The sequence below is a fragment of the Leopardus geoffroyi genome, chromosome A1 (assembly GCF_018350155.1).
Source record: "Leopardus geoffroyi isolate Oge1 chromosome A1, O.geoffroyi_Oge1_pat1.0, whole genome shotgun sequence".
NCBI classification, from domain to species: Eukaryota; Metazoa; Chordata; class Mammalia; order Carnivora; family Felidae; genus Leopardus; species Leopardus geoffroyi.
Genome location: NC_059326.1, coordinates 89,207,997 through 89,227,528, shown reverse-complemented (window position 1 = coordinate 89,227,528; position 19,532 = coordinate 89,207,997). Strand labels below are relative to the sequence as shown.

At 48.2% G+C, this 19,532-nt stretch overlaps 2 protein-coding genes and 3 non-coding genes across 13 annotated transcripts; 4 read left to right on the top strand and 1 right to left on the bottom strand.

Annotated features, from left to right (window-relative positions):
* Window positions 1–265: 265 nt before the first annotated feature.
* Window positions 266–5,925, top strand: RACK1 (receptor for activated C kinase 1). The gene is made up of 8 exons (XM_045484279.1): window positions 266–1,648; window positions 2,670–2,841; window positions 3,383–3,530; window positions 3,776–3,871; window positions 4,269–4,379; window positions 4,791–4,931; window positions 5,322–5,432; window positions 5,817–5,925. Exons 1-8 carry the CDS (start codon window positions 1,267–1,269, stop codon window positions 5,880–5,882), a joined length of 1,227 nt encoding a protein of 408 aa, XP_045340235.1. The 5' UTR covers window positions 266–1,266; the 3' UTR covers window positions 5,883–5,925.
* On the top strand, window positions 1,943–2,010 carry LOC123582071. Its single transcript, XR_006704178.1, has one exon. It is a non-coding gene; the product is annotated as a small nucleolar RNA SNORD95 (small nucleolar RNA).
* LOC123582013 lies at window positions 3,151–3,229 on the top strand. Its single transcript, XR_006704149.1, has one exon. It is a non-coding gene; the product is annotated as a small nucleolar RNA SNORD96 family (small nucleolar RNA).
* A 1,094-nt stretch (window positions 5,926–7,019) lies between the features above and the next one.
* TRIM41 (tripartite motif containing 41) lies at window positions 7,020–18,424 on the bottom strand. Of its 9 annotated transcripts, none has more exons than XM_045484114.1 (7): window positions 16,302–18,414; window positions 14,210–14,257; window positions 11,972–12,067; window positions 9,968–10,231; window positions 9,380–9,402; window positions 9,052–9,179; window positions 7,710–8,609 (listed from the first exon to the last, which is right to left on the bottom strand). In XM_045484114.1, the coding sequence occupies exons 1-7, from the start codon at window positions 17,109–17,111 to the stop codon at window positions 8,008–8,010; spliced, it is 1,971 nt and encodes a 656-aa protein (XP_045340070.1). In that variant the 5' UTR covers window positions 17,112–18,414; the 3' UTR covers window positions 7,710–8,007. The 9 variants fall into 9 exon arrangements, with proteins under 9 accessions (XP_045340086.1, XP_045340126.1, XP_045340093.1 ...); XM_045484121.1 differs by having other exon boundaries at window positions 9,968–10,198; window positions 16,302–18,407; XM_045484161.1 differs by having other exon boundaries at window positions 8,468–8,640; window positions 16,302–18,424.
* A 590-nt stretch (window positions 18,425–19,014) lies between these two features.
* On the top strand, window positions 19,015–19,087 carry TRNAV-CAC. Its single transcript has one exon. It is a non-coding gene; the product is annotated as a tRNA-Val (tRNA).
* The last annotated feature ends 445 nt before the right edge of the window (window positions 19,088–19,532 follow it).

Here is a 19,532-nt window from a genome sequence, read left to right as displayed (position 1 = left end):
GTCCATTAACTGACTGAGCCACCAAGGCGTCCCTGGGTGCTTTACCTAACTCACTTACTCTCCTCAACACCGTTTTAGGTTGATACTATTGTTTCCAACCTCATTTTACAGATGTGAAAGTAAAAATAATACACATTACAAACAAAATAATTATGTATAATCCCCCCTTATTTTGCATAAATGATAGTCACTGCTATCATCCTGGTCTGTGCACCCCCCCCCCCATTTAAAAATATTTGAGGGGCACCTGGGTGGCTCAGTCAGTTAAGCATCTGAATCTGGATTTTGATTCAGGTCATGATCTCAGGATTAGTGAGTTCGATCCCAGTGTCCAGTGTTCTGCCGAGAGCATGGAGCCTGCCTGAATATTCTCTCTCCTTCTCTCTCTGCCCCCACCCCCGTTCATGTGCACCTCCCTCTCTCTCTTAAAATAAATAAACTTTAAAAAAATAAAATTAAAAATACTTGAGAGAGGCGCTGCCAGCCAGCATCATATCTTAATTTCAAGAATGTGCCGTAGCGGGAGGCACTACATACTCACATACCATGAGGTTAAATGGGAGGGCGGTAGCCAGCCAGGCAACCATGTTCCACTGCTTCCCAGTCTGAGGACACCTCCTTGGGGGCACGCCTGGACCCCCCAGCCGGCCTTTCTGTGAGGTGGTTAGGCCCAGAGCGGCTTTGGACCCGAGTCCCCAGAATTCAGAGCCCGGAGGGCTTTCCTCTCGCGGCCGTTCAGTTTCTATGACGGCTCTCTGCACTCCTGCCTAGACGAGAGCTCGGTGACCGATAAGCGGCCCACGGACCGATTTTTCGTTCCTCCCCGCTTTTCCGCACCGTAACCCATTTTCGTCTTAACTCCTGCCTGGACTAAGCCCTTCCGAACAGGGAGTGCCTCAGCCAATTCCCTCAGAGCAAAAACCTCTTGATGAAAGAGCTGCCCTCTGAGACAGAAGTCTGTTAGGGTTTAATAATTCACCTGAGCACAGTGTATTTAAAAAAATTTAATACCATATTTTTCATATCGCTTACCATTACTTGCAGTTCTCACCCAGAAATTAAGCTCCCTCAGCGTTGCCCTCCGAGCCACCCTGCGTAAAGGGCGGGGCTCGGGCTGTGCCACGTGGGAATACCAAAGGTGCTGGGCGATCCTGACGGGAATGTGCCGTGCACTTCCCCTCTTCCGCTTCTTAGACATCATGCCCCAGTGAACGTTTGATGGGTTCTTGAAAACACTTGACCGAGTTGGTTTCAGCATGTTTTTGTATGGCACTGCTAAACTATAATGCGTGGCGGAAGGGGACCATGAAGTTTTATCATTTCACCTGTCCCTATGCCCCACCTGGCGCCGCCATCTTAAGCAGAAATGAATCATGGGGGCCGCCATTTTGTTGGAACGGACGGGCATTTCCGGTTCCGGTGGGGTTCCTTCTCTCTCTTTTCCTCTGCAGAGCCACGGTGCGAGTGGCTGTGGTGCTAGTCTCTGAGCTATCCAACTCCATCCTTGTCGCCCCGGCGACACCCGCACTCCCCGCCGCCATGACTGAGCAGATGACACTTCGTGGCACCCTCAAGGGCCACAACGGCTGGGTGACTCAGATCGCCACCACCCCCCAGTTCCCGGACATGATACTGTCCGCTTCTCGAGGTACGGGCTGAGGTGCGGGGCAAGGGGTTGAAAGATAAGTGGGTTGCGCGTGTCTCCTGTTGTTTCCAGTGGATCGCGAGTTGGCGGCCCGTAAAACTCCGTCCGCCTGCGAGGTGGGGCATGCGGACCCGGGCCTAAGTCTCAGCCTGGATAAGCCCGTGAGGCATTTTCCACTTTGCAAAGGGCGAGACATAGATCAGCTCGTGGCTGCTAGGATTGCAGGATTGGGGTTTTATTTCTTGCCCGCCTCCTCGCAGATGTGGCTAAGTGTGCAAGAGCCTATACGGGTCGGGCGGGGCGGTGATGACCCCAACATGCCATCTGAGTGCCCATGCTGAGACCCAGAGGCTGTTTCTGAGCTGCCGCCCGACCCTGTGCCTAGTTTTTCCTGGATGGACTCCCAAGGGGAGTCCTGACGCCAATCTCCTTGCAAGCCCGTGTCTTGTCTTTTCTGCCTTTTTTTTCTTGTCATTCTCTTGTTTGAATGAACACGCTATTGTTTGCCCCCACGCTATTAAAAACAGTCTGAGGTTAGGATCATGTGTGACGCATAATCGGAAAGCGTGTGGAGTCCAACACCTTTCAGTGAAAGCTTCCAGCCTTGTAGTGTGTAAATCAACTAAATCCAGTACTTCTGGCATCCTCAGTGGTAGTTGTAGGAAGCCCACATTCAGTCTTCCCACACCCAAGCAGCAGTGTTTATGTATTAGACCTCAGAATAAGATTCAGACATTGGACTGTTATGAATGTCACAAAAAGGCATCCATAATCTGCTAAAGGCCTCCACACCTAAGTTTAATTCTAGTAGCGTTGCTTAGTTCTACTTGACTTTTTTTTGGAATAATGAATCACTTAGCTTTGACTAATGACAACACTCTAGGCTTGGGGGTCCCCTCCCCCCTTGAGTGTCCTTAATTTCTTGTAAATCCACCAATGACCTTGAGGGATCCTGGATTATCCAGTAGGTCAGTGAGTGGGCTGTGGGATTCCTCACTGGATTTTCTGTGTTACCTCCCCTTAGATAAGACTATCATCATGTGGAAGCTGACCAGGGATGAGACCAATTATGGCATCCCACAGCGTGCTCTTCGGGGTCATTCCCACTTCGTTAGTGACGTGGTCATCTCCTCAGATGGCCAGTTTGCCCTCTCAGGCTCCTGGGATGGAACCCTTCGTCTTTGGGATCTCACAACGCAAGTAGCTGCTCATTTAACTCTGGGGCACTGGGAAAAAGCTGGGCAGAAATGAGGTAGATGCTGTTGGGAGGTGGTTTCCAAAGGACAGTGAGGTTCATTGTGGGAACTGTAAGGCAGGGCGTACATAGAGAAGATAGTTGGGTTGCTTGGCTTCCATCCTTGCTGCTTTTAATTACTTTCGCAGAGTTGCTTCAGAGTGGGCTGGTTGAGCAGTTTTGCCACATACTGTGGTTGAGAGTAGGCAAGGGTTTGAACATGTTTTATCTTGGGAGCTCATCAGTCTTTGGATGGTCAGGCATAATGGAGGATCCTAGTGATGACAGATGACATTGTCAGCCAATCCCCATGTGGGAGTGAGGACAGGTCCTGCAATTCTGAAGGGATTCTCTGGCATATGCTCAACCATGTTGTGATCAGACCCATGTCCAGGGTCATGTGAGTAATGGCAGCTCCAGTAAGACCAGGGAAGGCCAGGGAAACAGTCTGATGTGGAAGAATGTTTGCAGAGTCTAGAGACTGACCAACTCCTCTTCCTTAGGGGTACCACCACACGCAGATTTGTAGGACATACCAAGGATGTGCTGAGTGTGGCTTTCTCCTCCGACAACCGCCAAATTGTCTCTGGCTCCCGAGATAAAACCATCAAGCTGTGGAATACTCTGGGTGTATGCAAATATACTGTCCAGGTAACAGTGAAGGCACATGCAGAAAGCACATGAAGATTCTCTCCCATCCTTCTTAACCTTGGCATTATGTGGTGATTTCAAGCCTGGCTTGGGCTCCTAAGGGGTTCTGTTGATACTAAAGGTTTGGGTTTCAGGGATGTGAGTGCAAAGCCATCAGTGTACCTCCCATGTAACTGAGGGAAGGGGTGAGGGGTGTAGTTTCATGGGACAGGATAGTTTCTCCTTACTTCTTTTCTGTCCTCTAGGATGAGAGCCATTCGGAGTGGGTGTCTTGTGTCCGCTTTTCACCCAATAGCAGCAATCCCATCATTGTCTCCTGTGGCTGGGACAAGCTGGTCAAGGTGAGCTTGAAGTCAGGATGTAGGGCTTTTACCAGCCAGAATGTTCCCATTGCCTCGTAGGTGGTCATAAGTTCTAACTTTGAAAGCTTTATTCCTCAGTTGACATTTCCTATTGCTGTTTTCTAACTATTAGTTTTTGATACTTGGTGTGGAGTAGCTAATTGAACCCAATATCCCTTGTAGAGCAACAAAGCATTCTTCATTTAATCTTGATTGTCCTTAGGTGACCAAGACAAATTCTTTAACCTTTTTTGTTACTGGTAGAATGAAAAATGGCCACCATATCCAGAAATGCTTTTAAAGAAGGTGCCATGCCTTTTTTGTCTTGAGCCCTCCTGACCCCAGTGGATTCAGAGCCAGGTTTTTCACCTATTACCCCTAACCCTCCCATATCTAGGTATGGAACCTGGCAAACTGCAAGCTGAAGACCAATCACATCGGCCACACAGGCTACCTGAACACTGTGACAGTCTCTCCAGATGGATCCCTCTGTGCTTCTGGAGGGAAGGTATGTTCAGGAGCTGGGAGTATTCTACTCAACGGGGGACAGTGTTTTTTTTTAAAAAAATAACTTAAGATAGCAATCCAAGAGTAAATGTTTGTGAAAATTGTTTTCTAAAAATTACATACACCATACTGTTTAAAAGATTTTCAGTAAAGCTGGTTTCTTAAAGCTGTTGATACTAGAATTCTGTTTTCAGAACTGATTGTAGTGATTTTAGAAATTGTCAGGGCCTTGGTAGGGTTGCTGGGGTGTCATGCATTAACGGAGGGGCATTCAGAGATATACTGGTATTTGAATCATTAGCTTTGGGAAAGTTGTGGGAGGGAGAATAAGGATTAAGACAGAATCTTGACAGTTGAGATTAACACCTGGAATAGGTTTCATATTACCCTGACTCCGCTTTCCTCTTCTCAGGATGGCCAGGCTATGCTGTGGGACCTTAATGAAGGCAAGCACCTTTATACACTAGATGGTGGGGACATCATCAATGCCCTGTGCTTCAGTCCTAACCGATACTGGCTCTGTGCTGCCACAGGCCCCAGCATCAAGATCTGGGTGAGTGTGGGCTACAGTTGAGGGCCGAGTTCCTGGCTTTACTCTTGTGAGCCATGGCAATGTTGTGATTTCCTGATATGTCACTGCTGGGATTCGAGCTTCCTGAACAACTGCTGATCATCAGGCTATCAGTGGAGACCCAGGAAGAGCAAGTTACAACTTGCTAGGATTGGGATTTGCAGTGGTGCATGATACTTACCTACTAAAGGGTGTCACAAATTACAGCAATTTATTCAGTCTCAGCATAATCAACCTTTTGGTCTAGATAATTTGGTGGGGGGAGGGGAGACAGTCCTATGCATTTTAGGCTGTTTCACAACATCCTTGGCCTCTATTCCTTGGATGCTTGTAGTAGAATCCCTCCTTACCTTGATTTTGCCCCTTTCCCAGGACTTGGAAGGCAAGATCATTGTAGATGAACTGAAGCAGGAAGTTATCAGTACCAGCAGCAAGGCAGAGCCACCCCAGTGTACTTCTCTGGCCTGGTCTGCTGATGGCCAGGTAAGTGGGTCTCTGCTTAAATGACTCAGCTTTTACCTTTTCTCTCCCCCTCTTTGCTCTTGGAATGTCTTTGACATAAAATGAAACCACAAAACTAGCCAGGTTGATTTGAGAGAACCAAATTAGCTCTACCAGTGAACAGAGTACATGTTCCTGCACTGGAAGGAAAATTGATCTAACAAGCAATGATTACCTACCTTCAGTTAACACTTTGGATAACTTAATCATTTTACAAGAGTATGAGTCCTTACTACCAGCTGTTGCTTCCTCTAGGAATACATACCACCTACAACCTGGTGGTTAGAAGATTGGGGGTCTTAAAAGAAGGGAATGCAGAGTTCCATGGCTCTGACATGACCTATCACTGTCATTTGTCCCTTGCAGACTCTGTTTGCTGGCTACACGGACAACCTGGTGCGAGTGTGGCAGGTGACCATTGGCACCCGCTAGAAATAGAGGGCAGAACTTTGGAAATAAAACATTGGTTTGCTGACTTACAGTGTCTTTCTCTGATAAGCAAAACTGCTTTCTAATGCTGGGTTGCATCACAATGTACTGTGTCTCAGGTATAGATCCTTGGGGCCTTGCTTAAGCCTGGAGAGAAAGTTCCTTGGGAATAGTAAAATCTCAGTTCAATCTGTAACATAAATAATTGAGTAGGCATTTTGTCATTCCTCAAGGTAATATGAAATATTTTGAAACTCAAGTTAGTGTAGTCTGTCAAGTTGTCTTTTTGTTAAAATGGAGATTTTTTTTTTTTTTTTAATTTTTTTTTCAACGTTTATTTATTTTTGGGACAGAGAGAGACAGAGCATGAACGGGGGAGGGGCAGAGAGAGAGGGAGACACAGAATCGGAAACAGGCTCCAGGCTCTGAGCCATCAGCCCAGAGCCTGACGCGGGGCTCGAACTCCCGGACCCGAGATCGTGACCTGGCTGAAGTCGGACGCTTAACCGACTGCGCCACCCAGGCGCCCCTAAAATGGAGATTTTTTTGAACCCGTCTATGATAAGGCAACTTTCCCCAAAAGAGTTTCTGCTTAAGATCAGGTCCTTTTTACTCCCTCCATTGTTGGAGATTAAAAATTATGTAGTCTGCAGGTATTCATAAATACAATCACAGCTGGCTTTTTCTCAGGTAGTGGCTAAGTAAATATGTAGCATGTTGAAGTAGCCTGTACAGTTTCCTTTGCAATCAACTCCTAATGGTGATAAGGCTACTGTGGCTTTAGCTTCAATTTTATGGGATTTCAGCTGGATGCAATCACATGGAAAGACTTTAGAAATGTAAAGATTCTTGGGAAAACCAGAATCCTAAAACCTCAAAGCAGTGATAGACAAGTGGCAAACAATTTTCAAAGTGCATGCTGAAGAGGGTACCAATAAAACTATGTAGATATTCAAATGAGGTGCGAGTGAATATCCCAATCTATGGAAATAACATGAGTGGTGTAAAACGCAGGTTATGGGGAAGGTACAATCAGTCCTCAGTTCTGTGTCATTACGTTTATTGGAGAGACTGGCTTACTGTGGAAGAAACCCTGGCCCTACATTCTATTTTTGCTCACCTAAAGGAAAGGACTCCACAAAAGAAGCAAATAAACTTTATTTCCACAACACATCCCGTCTTCCCTTTCCCCCAGGAACAGAAGTTGACCTCTGCCATCAAAGCAAAGGACAAAAGCTGACAAGTGACAGAAGGCAAGGGGTTACTAGAAAAATAGATTATACCCAAGGCGCTCTTGGGGATCCAAACCCCTGTCCCCAGGCTCCTGGTCAGGGCTCACCAGATGGAGAGAACTAATATATGAGGCTGGATACTGACACAAGGAACTTCATTGGACAAAGAGGAAAGGAGCCTGGCAGTGAAAAGACCTGGAGGGGATGGGCGGGGTGAGCTTTACTCCTAATGTGAGTGCTGGAAAAAGGGTGGGGGAGAAAATAATTTATTGGGTAATACAATGGTATGTAGTTTCAATTGTGTTGACCATTCCAGATCTCAAGCTAAATTCTGGCCAGTCTATGGAGGTAGAAATTGGGGATGGAAGGAGTCTAGAATCCCTCCTACCTCCCCCAGAGAATAGACATTTATTACCCAGCTCTACCCTTTTGCCTAACCTGCCTCCCCAAAAAGCTTCCAAATCCCTTAGCTAAAATTTGCATTATAAAATGGAATTCGGGGCAGACAGGAGTCTTGCCCAAATATCCCAGCCTGGGAACTGACAAGAAAGGTGAAGAGTAGGGGCAAGGAAAGGGAAGTTAAGTGATAGAGTTAAATCTCCCCTCAACTCCTACTCAAAACCCTGGGTGGACAGAGGGAAGGAAAACCAGGCAGCTGTTCTCATCAGGGACCCATGCAGACCTGTTGGACAGACATTGCAGGTGAGAGAAGGCAGAGCTGCAGGCCAGGAAGGTTCTTTAGGCTCCTAGAGGGAGAAGCGGGCCTGGGGTCAAAGGGGAGTGGGAAGCAACAAACAGTGGAAGGAGCCTTTGAGCCCCTAAACTTATGGGACACCCTCCACCACCACCCGCCCCTCAAGTGCTGACCAGAGGGGCCCCTGCGGGTGGCAGGCTAATCAAGGGCATAGCTTGATACGAGTACCCTTGGAGAGCACTCGAAAGAAAGGGAAGACACGCTCGCCCAGGAAAGCAGCTGAGAAGGTATGCACGTGGGCTAGAGTCTCCGCATTGTAGAAGCCTAGGCGCCCAGCCTCATAGTCCAGGTACACGCCAAAGCGCCGTGGTTTCTCACTTGGGCTCAGCAGTGTCTGCTCCGTTGAGCTCTGTGCCTGGTAGCGTTTGCCATTGGTGCCCACACACCACACTTCGCGCTGGAGCAGGGGCTGTTGGGGTAGGTGGAGCCGGCGGCGGCGATGGTGATGGCGTGAGGAGCTGGCATCCCCACTGCCCAAAGAGGATCCCCCAGAGCCCACCTTCTCCTTATGATGGGTCGATTCACGGGCAGCGCCCACCGCCCAACCCCGCCGCCCTCCCACCTCTACCTCCCAGTAGTGCCGCCCAGAGCGGAAGCCTTGGGCCCCCAATACGCAGCAGTCGGCTGAGAAGCGCTTGGAATGGTCAGCAACCTCCTGCCGCCGCTCTGCCAGGCGGACCCCCCGGCGGTCAGGGGAGAGCATCAGGGCGGGGTGAGCCGTGTCAGGGTCCAGCGTCAGGTCCACTTGGGGAGGGGGAGGACAAATACGCCAAGGCTGGAACAACTGTTCCCCATCAGTAGCCAACTCCAAGATTCAGCCTTTCCTGCTGCCCTCCCCTTTGCCTCCCTCCCTGCCTGCCTTCCAGCTGTCCTCACCCCTCCCCATCCTAGAGACCAGACTTTAGTTCCTATGAGCTCCACCTCTTCCCCGACTCTTGTTTCCAGGACCCTGGATAGGTCTTCCCTCTGGCCCTGGCTCTTGCTATCCACCCTCCACTCCCACCATCAACACCTACCTGGTCTAGGTCAAAAACTACTCTTAGCTTGAAGCCCCAAGCAGCCTACCTGTATCCTGCTCCACCTTAGCCCCAATCTTCCCCCCACCAGGCCCAACCTCCTCCTCAGAACCCAATCTCAGGTCTGTGAAGGGAAAGGAAAAGGAAGGTCGTACAGGTAACCTCCCTACCTCGGGCAGCCTGACAGAACATCCGGCTCATTTTCCTCACGATGGCATCTGTCAAGAAGTCATGGCTATGGGGCTGACACGGGTCAGGGGACCAGACCTCTGGGGGTTGCAGCTGTACCTCTTCACACCTAGAGGAAGGGGACCGGGCAGGGGGTGGGACCATGATATTCCCAGAGGGAAGAGCAGAAGCTGAGGGGAAGGAGAGGAGGGTCCAGGAGGCAGAAACTCGGGTCCTGGGGAAGGAAGGAAAGGAGCGGGATATCCAAGAGAGGTAGGGATGGGGAACCAGATGCCACTGGGTCACAAAGGATAAAGGGTGGCAACACACCTATTGAAAGTCTCCTTGATGTCCTGGGAATAACAGAAACAAAAAGAGGGAGAGGGAAAAAGAGACAAAGAGAGAGTCAGCTGCACACAGACAGCTCCTTTCTCTCAATCTGATTCCAGCCAGAGAAAGGACTGAACTTGAACAGGGAGTAAGAAAAAGCAACCCTCAAGACCCTCAGTAAGTGTGTATCCATCTCAATCATCCCTATGCCCTAGCACACTTATCTCATCCTGCTGTGAGACCAATAATAGAATTTTCAACCCCAGTAAAAGAATTTTTACAACATGACTTAGGCATCTTTCTCAGGATATCTCTGTCAAAAATTCTTTCCTTGACTCTACTTTAAAACCCTCTTTATACAATTGAATTTCTTTCTTTTCACTGGGTATAATCACACACACACCACATTTGGCATTAACCCTGTCCCCAGCCTCAAAAAACCTTTTGGTCTTAGGTTAAATTATCATGGGTCCTCCCAATGAGAAGAGAGGCAGCTCTGAACAGATGTTTGGTAAGCACTGCCTAACAGAGCAAATACAGGGTGCTGGGGGGAAGGCAGGGGGAGACAGGGAAGGGGGCACTGCTCACCTGGAGCAGCCGCAGGCCCCCCTGCTGGCTCCGCTCCTGGGCCTCCGCCAGCAGGCGGCTCAGCTGGGCAGCCTGCTCCGCCAGGCGGCTGGCCGCTGCTCCTGCACGCCCTAGCTGGGCTTCGTGCATCTCTCGGAGGCGCCGCTCCAACCCTGCCTGCTCTTCAGCCAGAAACCGTGTCAGCCGCCCGAACTCCGAGGCCACAGCTGCCAGCTCTGACTTCATCTGGCTCTGGGATGATGCAAAGGGGATGGTGGATACCACCTCAACACACAGAAACATAAACTTCCAATTTTGCAACTGCTGCCCCTCAATCCAAGGTAATGGAGCTCTGCATCCCAAATGGAAAGGGGCCCCTGTCCCTTCCACCACCTCCCAGCCTTACCAGGCACCACTCCCACACTCCAAAGCACACTGGTCTCAAACTCACTAACTTCTGCCTGCAACTTATCTCCACCCTGGCTATCTAACTTGATTCATTCTTCAGATCTAAATTTAAAAATATTCCCTGAGAGAAGCCTTCTCTCCCCGCTAGATCTAAATCAGGACTACCCCCATAAATACCATCATATCTCCCATAAATATCATTCATTATATATCCTCACAGCATTAATATTAATTTGAAATGTTGTTTACATTGAAGTATCTTTTAACATCCTTTTCCACCACTGCATAAGTTTTTTGTCACAGGATCCTCAGACCTCAGAACAGCACCAGTACTTAGTAAAAGTTTTTTGCAATGAATAAATTAAAAATTCAGGAATCAAGATATCAAGTTAGGGTCTTGACTATACTACTAATGACTTTGGAAAAGTCACCGAATCCTTCTAGATCAGGAGTCTAGCAAACTTTCTCTGTAAACGGCCAAATGTTATTTTACACTTTAAAAGCCAAAAGGCAAAATCATGGATATCATTGTGTAGATTGTAGTCTATATATAATCAGAGAAAACTTCTGCCTAATCTCACCCCATTTGCCTGGACTGGGCAATCCCAGATAGTGGGCATGCTTTCCATGCAGGTATCATCAGCTAGAGACATTCTTGGGACAAAGAGGGACAGGCCAGAGTGAGGAAGGAAGTTCTGACTGGCTAAGTCGGTGAAGGAAAGTCAGCTTCACTCTCTGTCCCAGTGATACGCAGACCCTGACATCTTCTCTCTGCATCCCAGGACCCCAGAAGTCTCAATCTGAGCATTTGGCTAAGAGGACACCCTGGCTCCCAGACACACTCAGTGTGTGGCAATTGCCAGCAGCAGAGTCCCTAATGTATAGGTGGCAAAAAAAATAAGTACAAGACTTGGGAAGTGGCAAGACCCACCCACTGGCCAGGGAAAGATGAGGGAAGAGGTCAGACAAGAAGGATGTCCTGTCTTGGTCTCCAAAGCTCAGTGCCAGGCCATTCCAGTTTCTGCTGACCTTACAAACACACGTACAGAGTTGGGGGTGGGGAGGGTGGTATTGGGGAAAAAATATCTAAAAATACTCCTTGGGGAGGGGTGATTAATCAAGAAAACAGCTGAGAAACACTGGACTAGAGAAGACCAGGTCTCTGTAACATTCTATCCTCTATTAAACACCATGCCCTCCCCTTCCCGTTCATGCTCAGGGTTGCTCTACCTACCACCTACCATCTGTCCTGGGACCTGGGGCTTCTCTGATGGCTGTTATGTAGATTTTGCCTTGCCCACTTCTGCCCTCTGTGCTATCCAGCCTGGTGGGCACAGGCCTTGAAGTGAGGTGTCTGGGGTGGTAAGCCTGTTCTTCAGGCTTGGGCCACGGACCCAACCTCTCTACACTAGATCTGTTTCCACTCCATTCTGGAACCTAGAATAAATGTGCCCCCTGACCCTTTAAGGCCCCTCTCTCTTCAAAACCCTGGGAATGTCTCTACCTCTCTCCCAGGTCCCTCTTCAGGGAATCTTGTCACCACTTCTGAGAGTAGACAACCCATGTTCCCTGCCCTGATCACAGAGCCAGTAAGCCCTATCAAAGACATTCACCCACCTTCAGTTCTGTCACCCGCCTCTCCTCCTTGGCCTTCATCTTCTGCACAGCCTCTAGATGCTTCCTCAGTGGTTCCACATGCCCCTGCAGTTTGGCCTGAGGGAATGAGAAAAGGAAGGTTAGAAGCCTGGGATAGGAGAGGCACCTGCTTTCTGTGCCCACTTCCCCCATCCTCCCTGCATTGGACTGGGGCTCAAAGCCTGACCCCCATCACAGGTATCAGATGAGCATCATACTCTCTTCCTCCCCTCTCTTCTCTTCAGATGATGACAAAGGCCTCCAACCCTCTGCCTGCACTCATGTATAGAAGAACACACCGCTGAGTGTGTTCTCTATAGGTAGGATCCTGGTGACCATAGAGCTCCATACCCAGAGTTGGGGTGGACCTGGCTTGAGCCCCTCACCACACAAGGTCCATATGAAATGTTCCAGCCCTCAAAAGCAATCTTCCTCATAACTTTCATCTCTAAATATTTCTCTGATGATTTTGTGCCTGTGCTAAAAATCTTTCAGTGGTTCTCAATCACCTGCAAAATATGAGGTTCCTTCATTGCCTCTACATTTCTAGACTTCTCTACTACACTTACCCCTTCTGACATAGACTCTTAGTTTTAGCCACATAAAACTGTCTTTTCCCGAATGTAATTCTATTATCTTCATACATGCTCTTCCCTCTTTCTGGGATTTCCTTTCTCCACCTGGCCCAAGGCATTCTTCCTTTAAAATACCAGCTACCTGGGGTGCCTGGGTGGCTCAGTCGGTTAAGCGGCCGACTTCGGCTCAGGTCATGATCTCGTGGTCCGTGAGTTCGAGCCCCGCGTTGGGCTCTGTGCTGACAGCTCAGAGCCTGGAGCCTGTTTCAGATTCTGTGTCTCCCTCTCTCTGACCCACCCCTGTTCATGCTCTCTCACTGTTTCAAAAATAAATAAACGTTAAAAAAAAAATTTTTTTTAAATACCAGCTACCTGACCATAGTCCTCCCTGCCCCCAACTTCCTCTGTCATCCCAAGGAACATGAATACAACCTTTACAATACTTCCTAGACACTGTAATGGTTTTTAAACATGTCTCTGCCAGGACACAATGGCTCCTTGTGGGGCAGGGACCCCACTTTACTTATTTTAATTTCTATGCCTCTTTGTCCATCTGCTTTCTCTCTCACTCACTTACTAAATGGAAAACAAGGGGTGCCTGGGTGGCTTAGTCAGTTAAGAGACAGACTCGGTTTTGGTTCAGGTCATGATTTCAGTTTGTGGGTTCAAGCCTTGAGTAGAGCACTGGGCCTGCTTGGGATTTTCTCTCTCCCCCTCCCTCTGTCCCACCCTCACACGAGCTCTCTCTCAAAATAAATAAACTTAAAAAAAATTATTACTGGGCGCCTGGATGGCTCCATTGGTTGGATGTCCACTTCAGCTCAGGTCATGATCTCACCACTCATCAGTTCGATGCTGTGCTGACAGCTCAGAGCCTGGAGCCCGCTTCAGATTCTGTGTCTCCCTCTCTCTCCTCCTCCCCTAGCTCACACTCTCTCTCAAAAATAAACATTAAAAAAAATTTTTTTTAATTATTATTAAATAAGTATAAATGGAAAACAAAACCTCTCTCTTCCTAAGATTTTAACCTTCACGGCAAATATGCATTTGAGTTCTATGTTCCAATCTCTTGTAACGGTATCTTTTTCTTTTTTTTTTTTTTTTTAATGTTTATTTATTTTGTGAGAGCAAGGGGAGGGATAGAGAGAGAGGGAGAAAGAGAATCCCAAGCAGGCTCCCTGCTCCCAGACGTGGGGCTCTATCTCAGGAACAGTGAGATCATGACCTGAGCTGAAATCAAGACTCAGAGGCTTAACCGACTGAACCGCCCAGGTGCCTCCAGAATCTTTTTCTTTAAAGGGCTGTTAGAGACCAGAAATAGGCCCAACCTGTTTTCTTTCCTTTTTTTTTTTTTTATGTCTCCTACTACTTCTGCCTTTTTCCTTGAGAGGTAATACAGAGCAGAAGAGCTCAAGCCTAGACTCCAATCTAAACCTAAATGTAGCCAGGTGACCTGAGGCAAGCAGCACTCCCAATTTCCTCATCTTACATGGGAATTGGGAATAACAGAATGCATGTTATGGACAGTATGCTTCACACAGCAGCACATAGTAAAGATCAATAAATGTTATCTAGTATTCTCTACCTATGTCTAAACTGCCAATGACAACCTGATAATGACCCTTGAACTAAAGAGGTTACTGACCCAGAGAAGAGTACAAAAGGCAGTGGTTGTTGCACAGGATGAGTGGTTCTAGAAAAAATTACATTAATAATATTACAATCAACCCCTGACATGAAAGTAGCATAAACTACAAAAAATTTTGTTTTTTGATATTACCTTCTATTTTTCTCCAATCCTGTTCAGAATTTATGATGCTTAAATTTCCCATTTAATAATTTTCATAAATCATTGACAAATTCATGAGCACAAGTCCAAACAGAGTACTATTTTAAGAGAAATTTTCAAGAACTTTCACTTTTTTAGGAGATTTATTTATACATCATCCATATTATTACCTACTCAATAAAAAATATTTCTATAAAACAACACTGTTCCAAACTAGTGCTAGTTAGCGTACAGATTTGAAAAGAATAAACTACGTACCTATAAAATAGCCTGTAAATTAAAAAAGGAATCACTCAAATTAGTTCTAAATAATAAAATCCATGTATTTACATTTGCTGATCGGTTAATGGCAGATTATTTGCATCTATGTGGCCTCCTCAAATTGCAGAGTCCTACTAGGCTGGCATACAACAGACATGGCTAACACAAATTCACAAATAAAAATCCAGTTTCAGAAGCCCTTCAGAAGAGCCCTGTAGAAGGAGGGTGGAGAACAAGTGGAATGTCCATGAATAGTCCATCCCAACATTTAATTAACAAACTGCCCACTGAGGAGCCAAGAGGAGATAAAAAGGACAAAAGGAAATCACAACCTCCCCTAACAACACAGAGCCTAAACAACAGGTGATATTACCAATGCAGTGATTCCAATGCTAGGCTGGGCTTTCTTAAAGACACTCTCCCTGTCTCTGACTCAGAATCTGTAGTGGTAGGGCCCACTGTACTTTTGAAAACTCCCCTAGTAATTGGGAGTATCAATGTGTGGAAGACATAGTTTCTTGTCATGAGACGATGTAAGTTTGTCTTTGCTGTACCACTCATAGCTGAGAAGCTCTAGACTCGTTACTCTAAAACTGGGGTAATGCACAGACCACACAGGAGCTACCCTCTCTTCCTCCTGGTCCCACTGTTTCAAACCCTTCCCAGCCTTCACTAAGTAGTGCTATTTGTGCTGGCTGTCTCACAGACCAATCCCCTTTATCTGTATCCCAAAAGAGTAAAGGCCAGAAGTAGGGTGCAAAGTATTAACCAAACTAGAATCAGACTCCAAGAAGTCACATATCAGTAAAGTCTAACAACAGACATCTAAATGGTGATGACACTGTTAACAGTATGTAGGGGCACAGGGGCAGGTCATAACCAAGTCCATCACTTACTAGTAGCTATGTGGCCCTGTGTATATTACTTAAGTCTATTTCCTAATCTGTAAAACAGGGACAGAAACCATATCAAACTCACAGGGTTGTCTGAAGTTTTAAATGAGATAGTCCATGAAAAGTGCTTAGTACAGTGCCTGGTGTACATAGTAAGTTAAGTGTTCATTAAATATTAACTTTTAACCCTGGAAAAATTAATGCTCCAAGGCTTTTAGAGATGCCTGGGTGAGTGAGTGCAGAGCCTGGTCTTCGGACTTAAAAGCTTCTCCCTTTTATCTGCATTCTCAGGTAAGGTAAGAACTTCTAGTCAGTACATCCGACTGATGCAGATTTAACAAAAGTCCTCAAGGACAGAACCAAGCCGTATCATGGGGTAGGTAGGAAACCCATTAAAAGGCAAGTGAAAAGCATCTGGGTCTGACACTAGTAGTCATTTCTACACTCCTGCTCCTTAGGGCCCTTTCTTGTTGAGGCCTCAAGTCCTTTCCATCTCCAGGGTCCAAGTCAAGGATAGACTGAAAACTTACCCAGAGGAAAATGAGACTGGTGGTAAAGCCTGAGGGACCTGTCACCTGTACTCCTACACTTAGGGACAATGGAAGTGTGAAACAGCAGTGGCTTTCCCCAAGACATGCAGCCCAGTGTACAGGATCCTTCTCACTCCAACCCACCTTGATGCCACTAAGTGCTTAGAAAAGGAGAATCAGTGCATGAAGTTCTGGGGAATGGGAGGGGACATACTGCCAGCTTCTCTCCACCCCCACTAAACTCCCATCTTCTACTTCTCTCACCTTGTACTCCTGCACCACCTCCTCCAATGGCACCACGCTGTGCTGTTTGTGGCTCCTGGATTCTCGACACACCACACATATGGCCTCTTCATCCACCTCGCAGAAGAGCTTCAGGGCTTCCTGGTGTTTGGGACAAATGCCCTGCTCGTTCCCACGGCTCCCTCGACCAGGAGTTGGGTGCATCTGTCGAATCACCTGGACCATGTTGGCCAGCTGCAGGTTGGGGCGGAAGCTCCGCCTGGGAAAGCTCTTTCGGCACTGGGGGCAGGTGAAGCACCTCCGAGGGGCTGGAGGCGGGGGCAGTGGGGTGACGGGGTCTAACTCCTCTTCCTCGTCCTCCTCCAGCACTTCCTCCTCGTCCTCCTCATCCTCCCCTCTCAGGTCCTCCTCCATGTCCCCCAAGTAGTAGTCCAAATCTTCCTCCTCGTCCTCCTCCTCCCACACATAGTCCATGTTGTCCCAGTTGGACCCGCCCATGCCACTGGTCCAGAACACACCCTCCTCTTCCTCCTCGACCTCCTCCTCCATGTCGCCCTCATAGTCTTCATCCCTCATGGGGGTGTCCCACCCTCCACCGGCCCCCACAGCCTCCACCTCCTCCTCCTCTCCGTCCTCCTCTTCCTCTTCCCGGTCTAACTCGTCTCTGTCCTCCTCATCTTCCCCTCCCCACAACTGGGTTACACACACTCGGCAGAAGTTGTGCCCGCAGCCGATGGACACGGGGTCCGTGAAGTAATCGAGGCAGATGGCGCACACCGCCTCCTCCTGAAGGGTCTGCACAGGGTTGGGTGTCATGGCAACGGCAGCCATCTTAGTGTCCAGTCAGCCAGTGTAGATGGGCGGTGGGGGGGCGGGGGCGGGGGTCTTCCCTCTCAGACGCCCTGACGACCCGGCCCCACCCCCACCCCGCCTCTCCACACCTTGCCTCAATCGCAGACACAGAAAGGTCCTCCCGACAACCCCCCCTCCACAAAGTTCCCTACTCCTAGACGACAACCGTGTCTCTGCGAGGGGAGGGGACAGAGCTGAGCGCTACAGCCAAGTCCCTCAGGTGGCCCTGAGTGCAAATCTGTCCCAACGCTCCCTTGGCCTCCTCATAAACCCCCGCCCCTCCTCACTTCCTGGCTCCACCCCCTCACTTCCGGCCTCCCTCTCAACACTTCCGGTGTCTGCGAGTCACCTAAGCTCGCGAGTTCCCCCCGCGGTAGCGCTACGCCCCCTTCTTTCCTCTCGGGCCCCTGGGCGACAGGAAACGGCGAGGAGACGCTCTAGCAGGCACACGGGAACAGGATGGGAGGGCTACAACGATGGAGGCCCACGTCTCTGTAATACGAAGGAGCAGGGAACGCGGACAACTCGGAAGGACCGGCCTCCTCCATCCCCCGCCACTGGGGATAAACTTCGGGGAAAGGTTGAGGCTTTTAACGGCCGTCCGCTCTCGGTGCTATGACTGCGTCGGCCCAGCGCCATCCTACTAACCGGACAAGGAGGACAACGCCAGGGACTCCCCACAGCTGATGCCGGAAGCGGAGGGGCGGGTCCCGGTGAGCGCCCTCAAGTACTTCCGGCCCTTCTAGGCCGAGGACTTTGTTGGTTGGGAACTCAGAGTGCCTCAGGGATCCAGAAGGCGAGCGGACATCTCCAACCTCCTCACTGTAGTTGGCATTTCCACGCGCATTAGAAACTGCCGTCTGGTCACTGTCGTAGCGTTTAGATGAACTTTTCTAACCGCCCATCAATAAAGGAGTAGTGAAACCGTCACATAAACATTCACACAGTGGAACACTCTTTATCTGTAAAAAGGGAATCCTTCACGATTTACTCTGAAGTGAGAAAAGCAAGGTGCTGAAAAGTGTAGAAAGGGGGGGGGTTAAAAATAGTATTTGATATCTTTGTAGTCCTGTGTTTACTCGTATAAAATAAGTATAATAGTTGCCATCAGAGGGTTTTGTGAAATTAGAGTTAGTACAATTTCAAAGCTATGTTGCTTAACATATAGTGAGTTAAGTCATTCAGCACTTTCTGAGTGGGCACCATGCATGCTCCGCGTCCAAACTACCTCGAAGTCTGTCTTCATGGAGTCTCAGTCTAAGAGAATGGGCTCCAATTGGGTTTGTGGTATTAAATTATTATTATTATTATTTTATATATATATACATATATATATGTGTATATATATATATATATATATATTTTTTTTTTTTTTTTTTTTTTTTTTGAGAATCTCATCCAGGCTGTAGAACTATGCTACCAAAGATGCTGCTTTCGTACGTAGAGCATCTCTGCCAAATAGATTATTCGGGCGATTGAAATAATACTTGAGGAATTTTTAAAAAGAAAACAAAAACTGGAGGGGGAGTTACAGGAACGCAATTCATGTACACAAGTCTCAGTGAGTGCGAAACGCTGCGGAATTCCAGGGCTGCGCACGCAGAACTCACCCTGTTCTCGAGGCGCTTCCCACCTAGTAGGGAAACTCGGAGTGAACGCCTGCTTCCTCGGAGGGGTGGCCTGAAACGCTAAAATCACGAATTCTCGTTGGTGAACAACTGTAGGAAGCCACGCCAAAAGAAGTGTGGATACGAGACCTGAACACAGTTCAGCCGGCAGCTCAGAAAACGCCAGTCACTTACTTGGAAGTCTGGGTTCCCTCAGCCCCTTAATCGCCCCAGTGTAGCTTCTAGGTAGTGTTAGTCAAGGGCGAGGGGTGTAGGTTTCCGTAGTGTAGTGGTTATCACGTTCGCCTCACACGCGAAAGGTCCCCGGTTCGAAACCGGGCGGAAACAGGATTTCAGTTTTGGTGGTTTGTTTGTTTGTTTGTTTGTTTGTTTGTTTGTTTTTAGCCTCCCTTTCATTTAAAGGGTTACCTCCTCGTCCACGCTGCTTCTGCCTCCGTAGGAGAAAGAACTGCCCTCACACAGAGGGAAGGACACGTGTATGTCTATTTCTGTTTCTGGTAGACGCTCAGTGAAGCCAGACCCCAGCAGGACAGAGCTCACAGCACGCCCTCCATAAATTCTCTAATGTAAATTCAGATCTGGCACCTCAGCTCTCTTGCTTTTCCCCCTCGGGAACCCGCGCAGCCACTTCTCCCAGGTTCAGGGATGCTAGGCTTCCGATCCTCTGGCTCTAGTCACTAGGACAATCAGGCACACAGTAGGTGCTCCATAATACTTATGCAATTACTTTTTAAAGTGTGTCCTCATCCCTGCATGTAGATTTCAGTCTTCT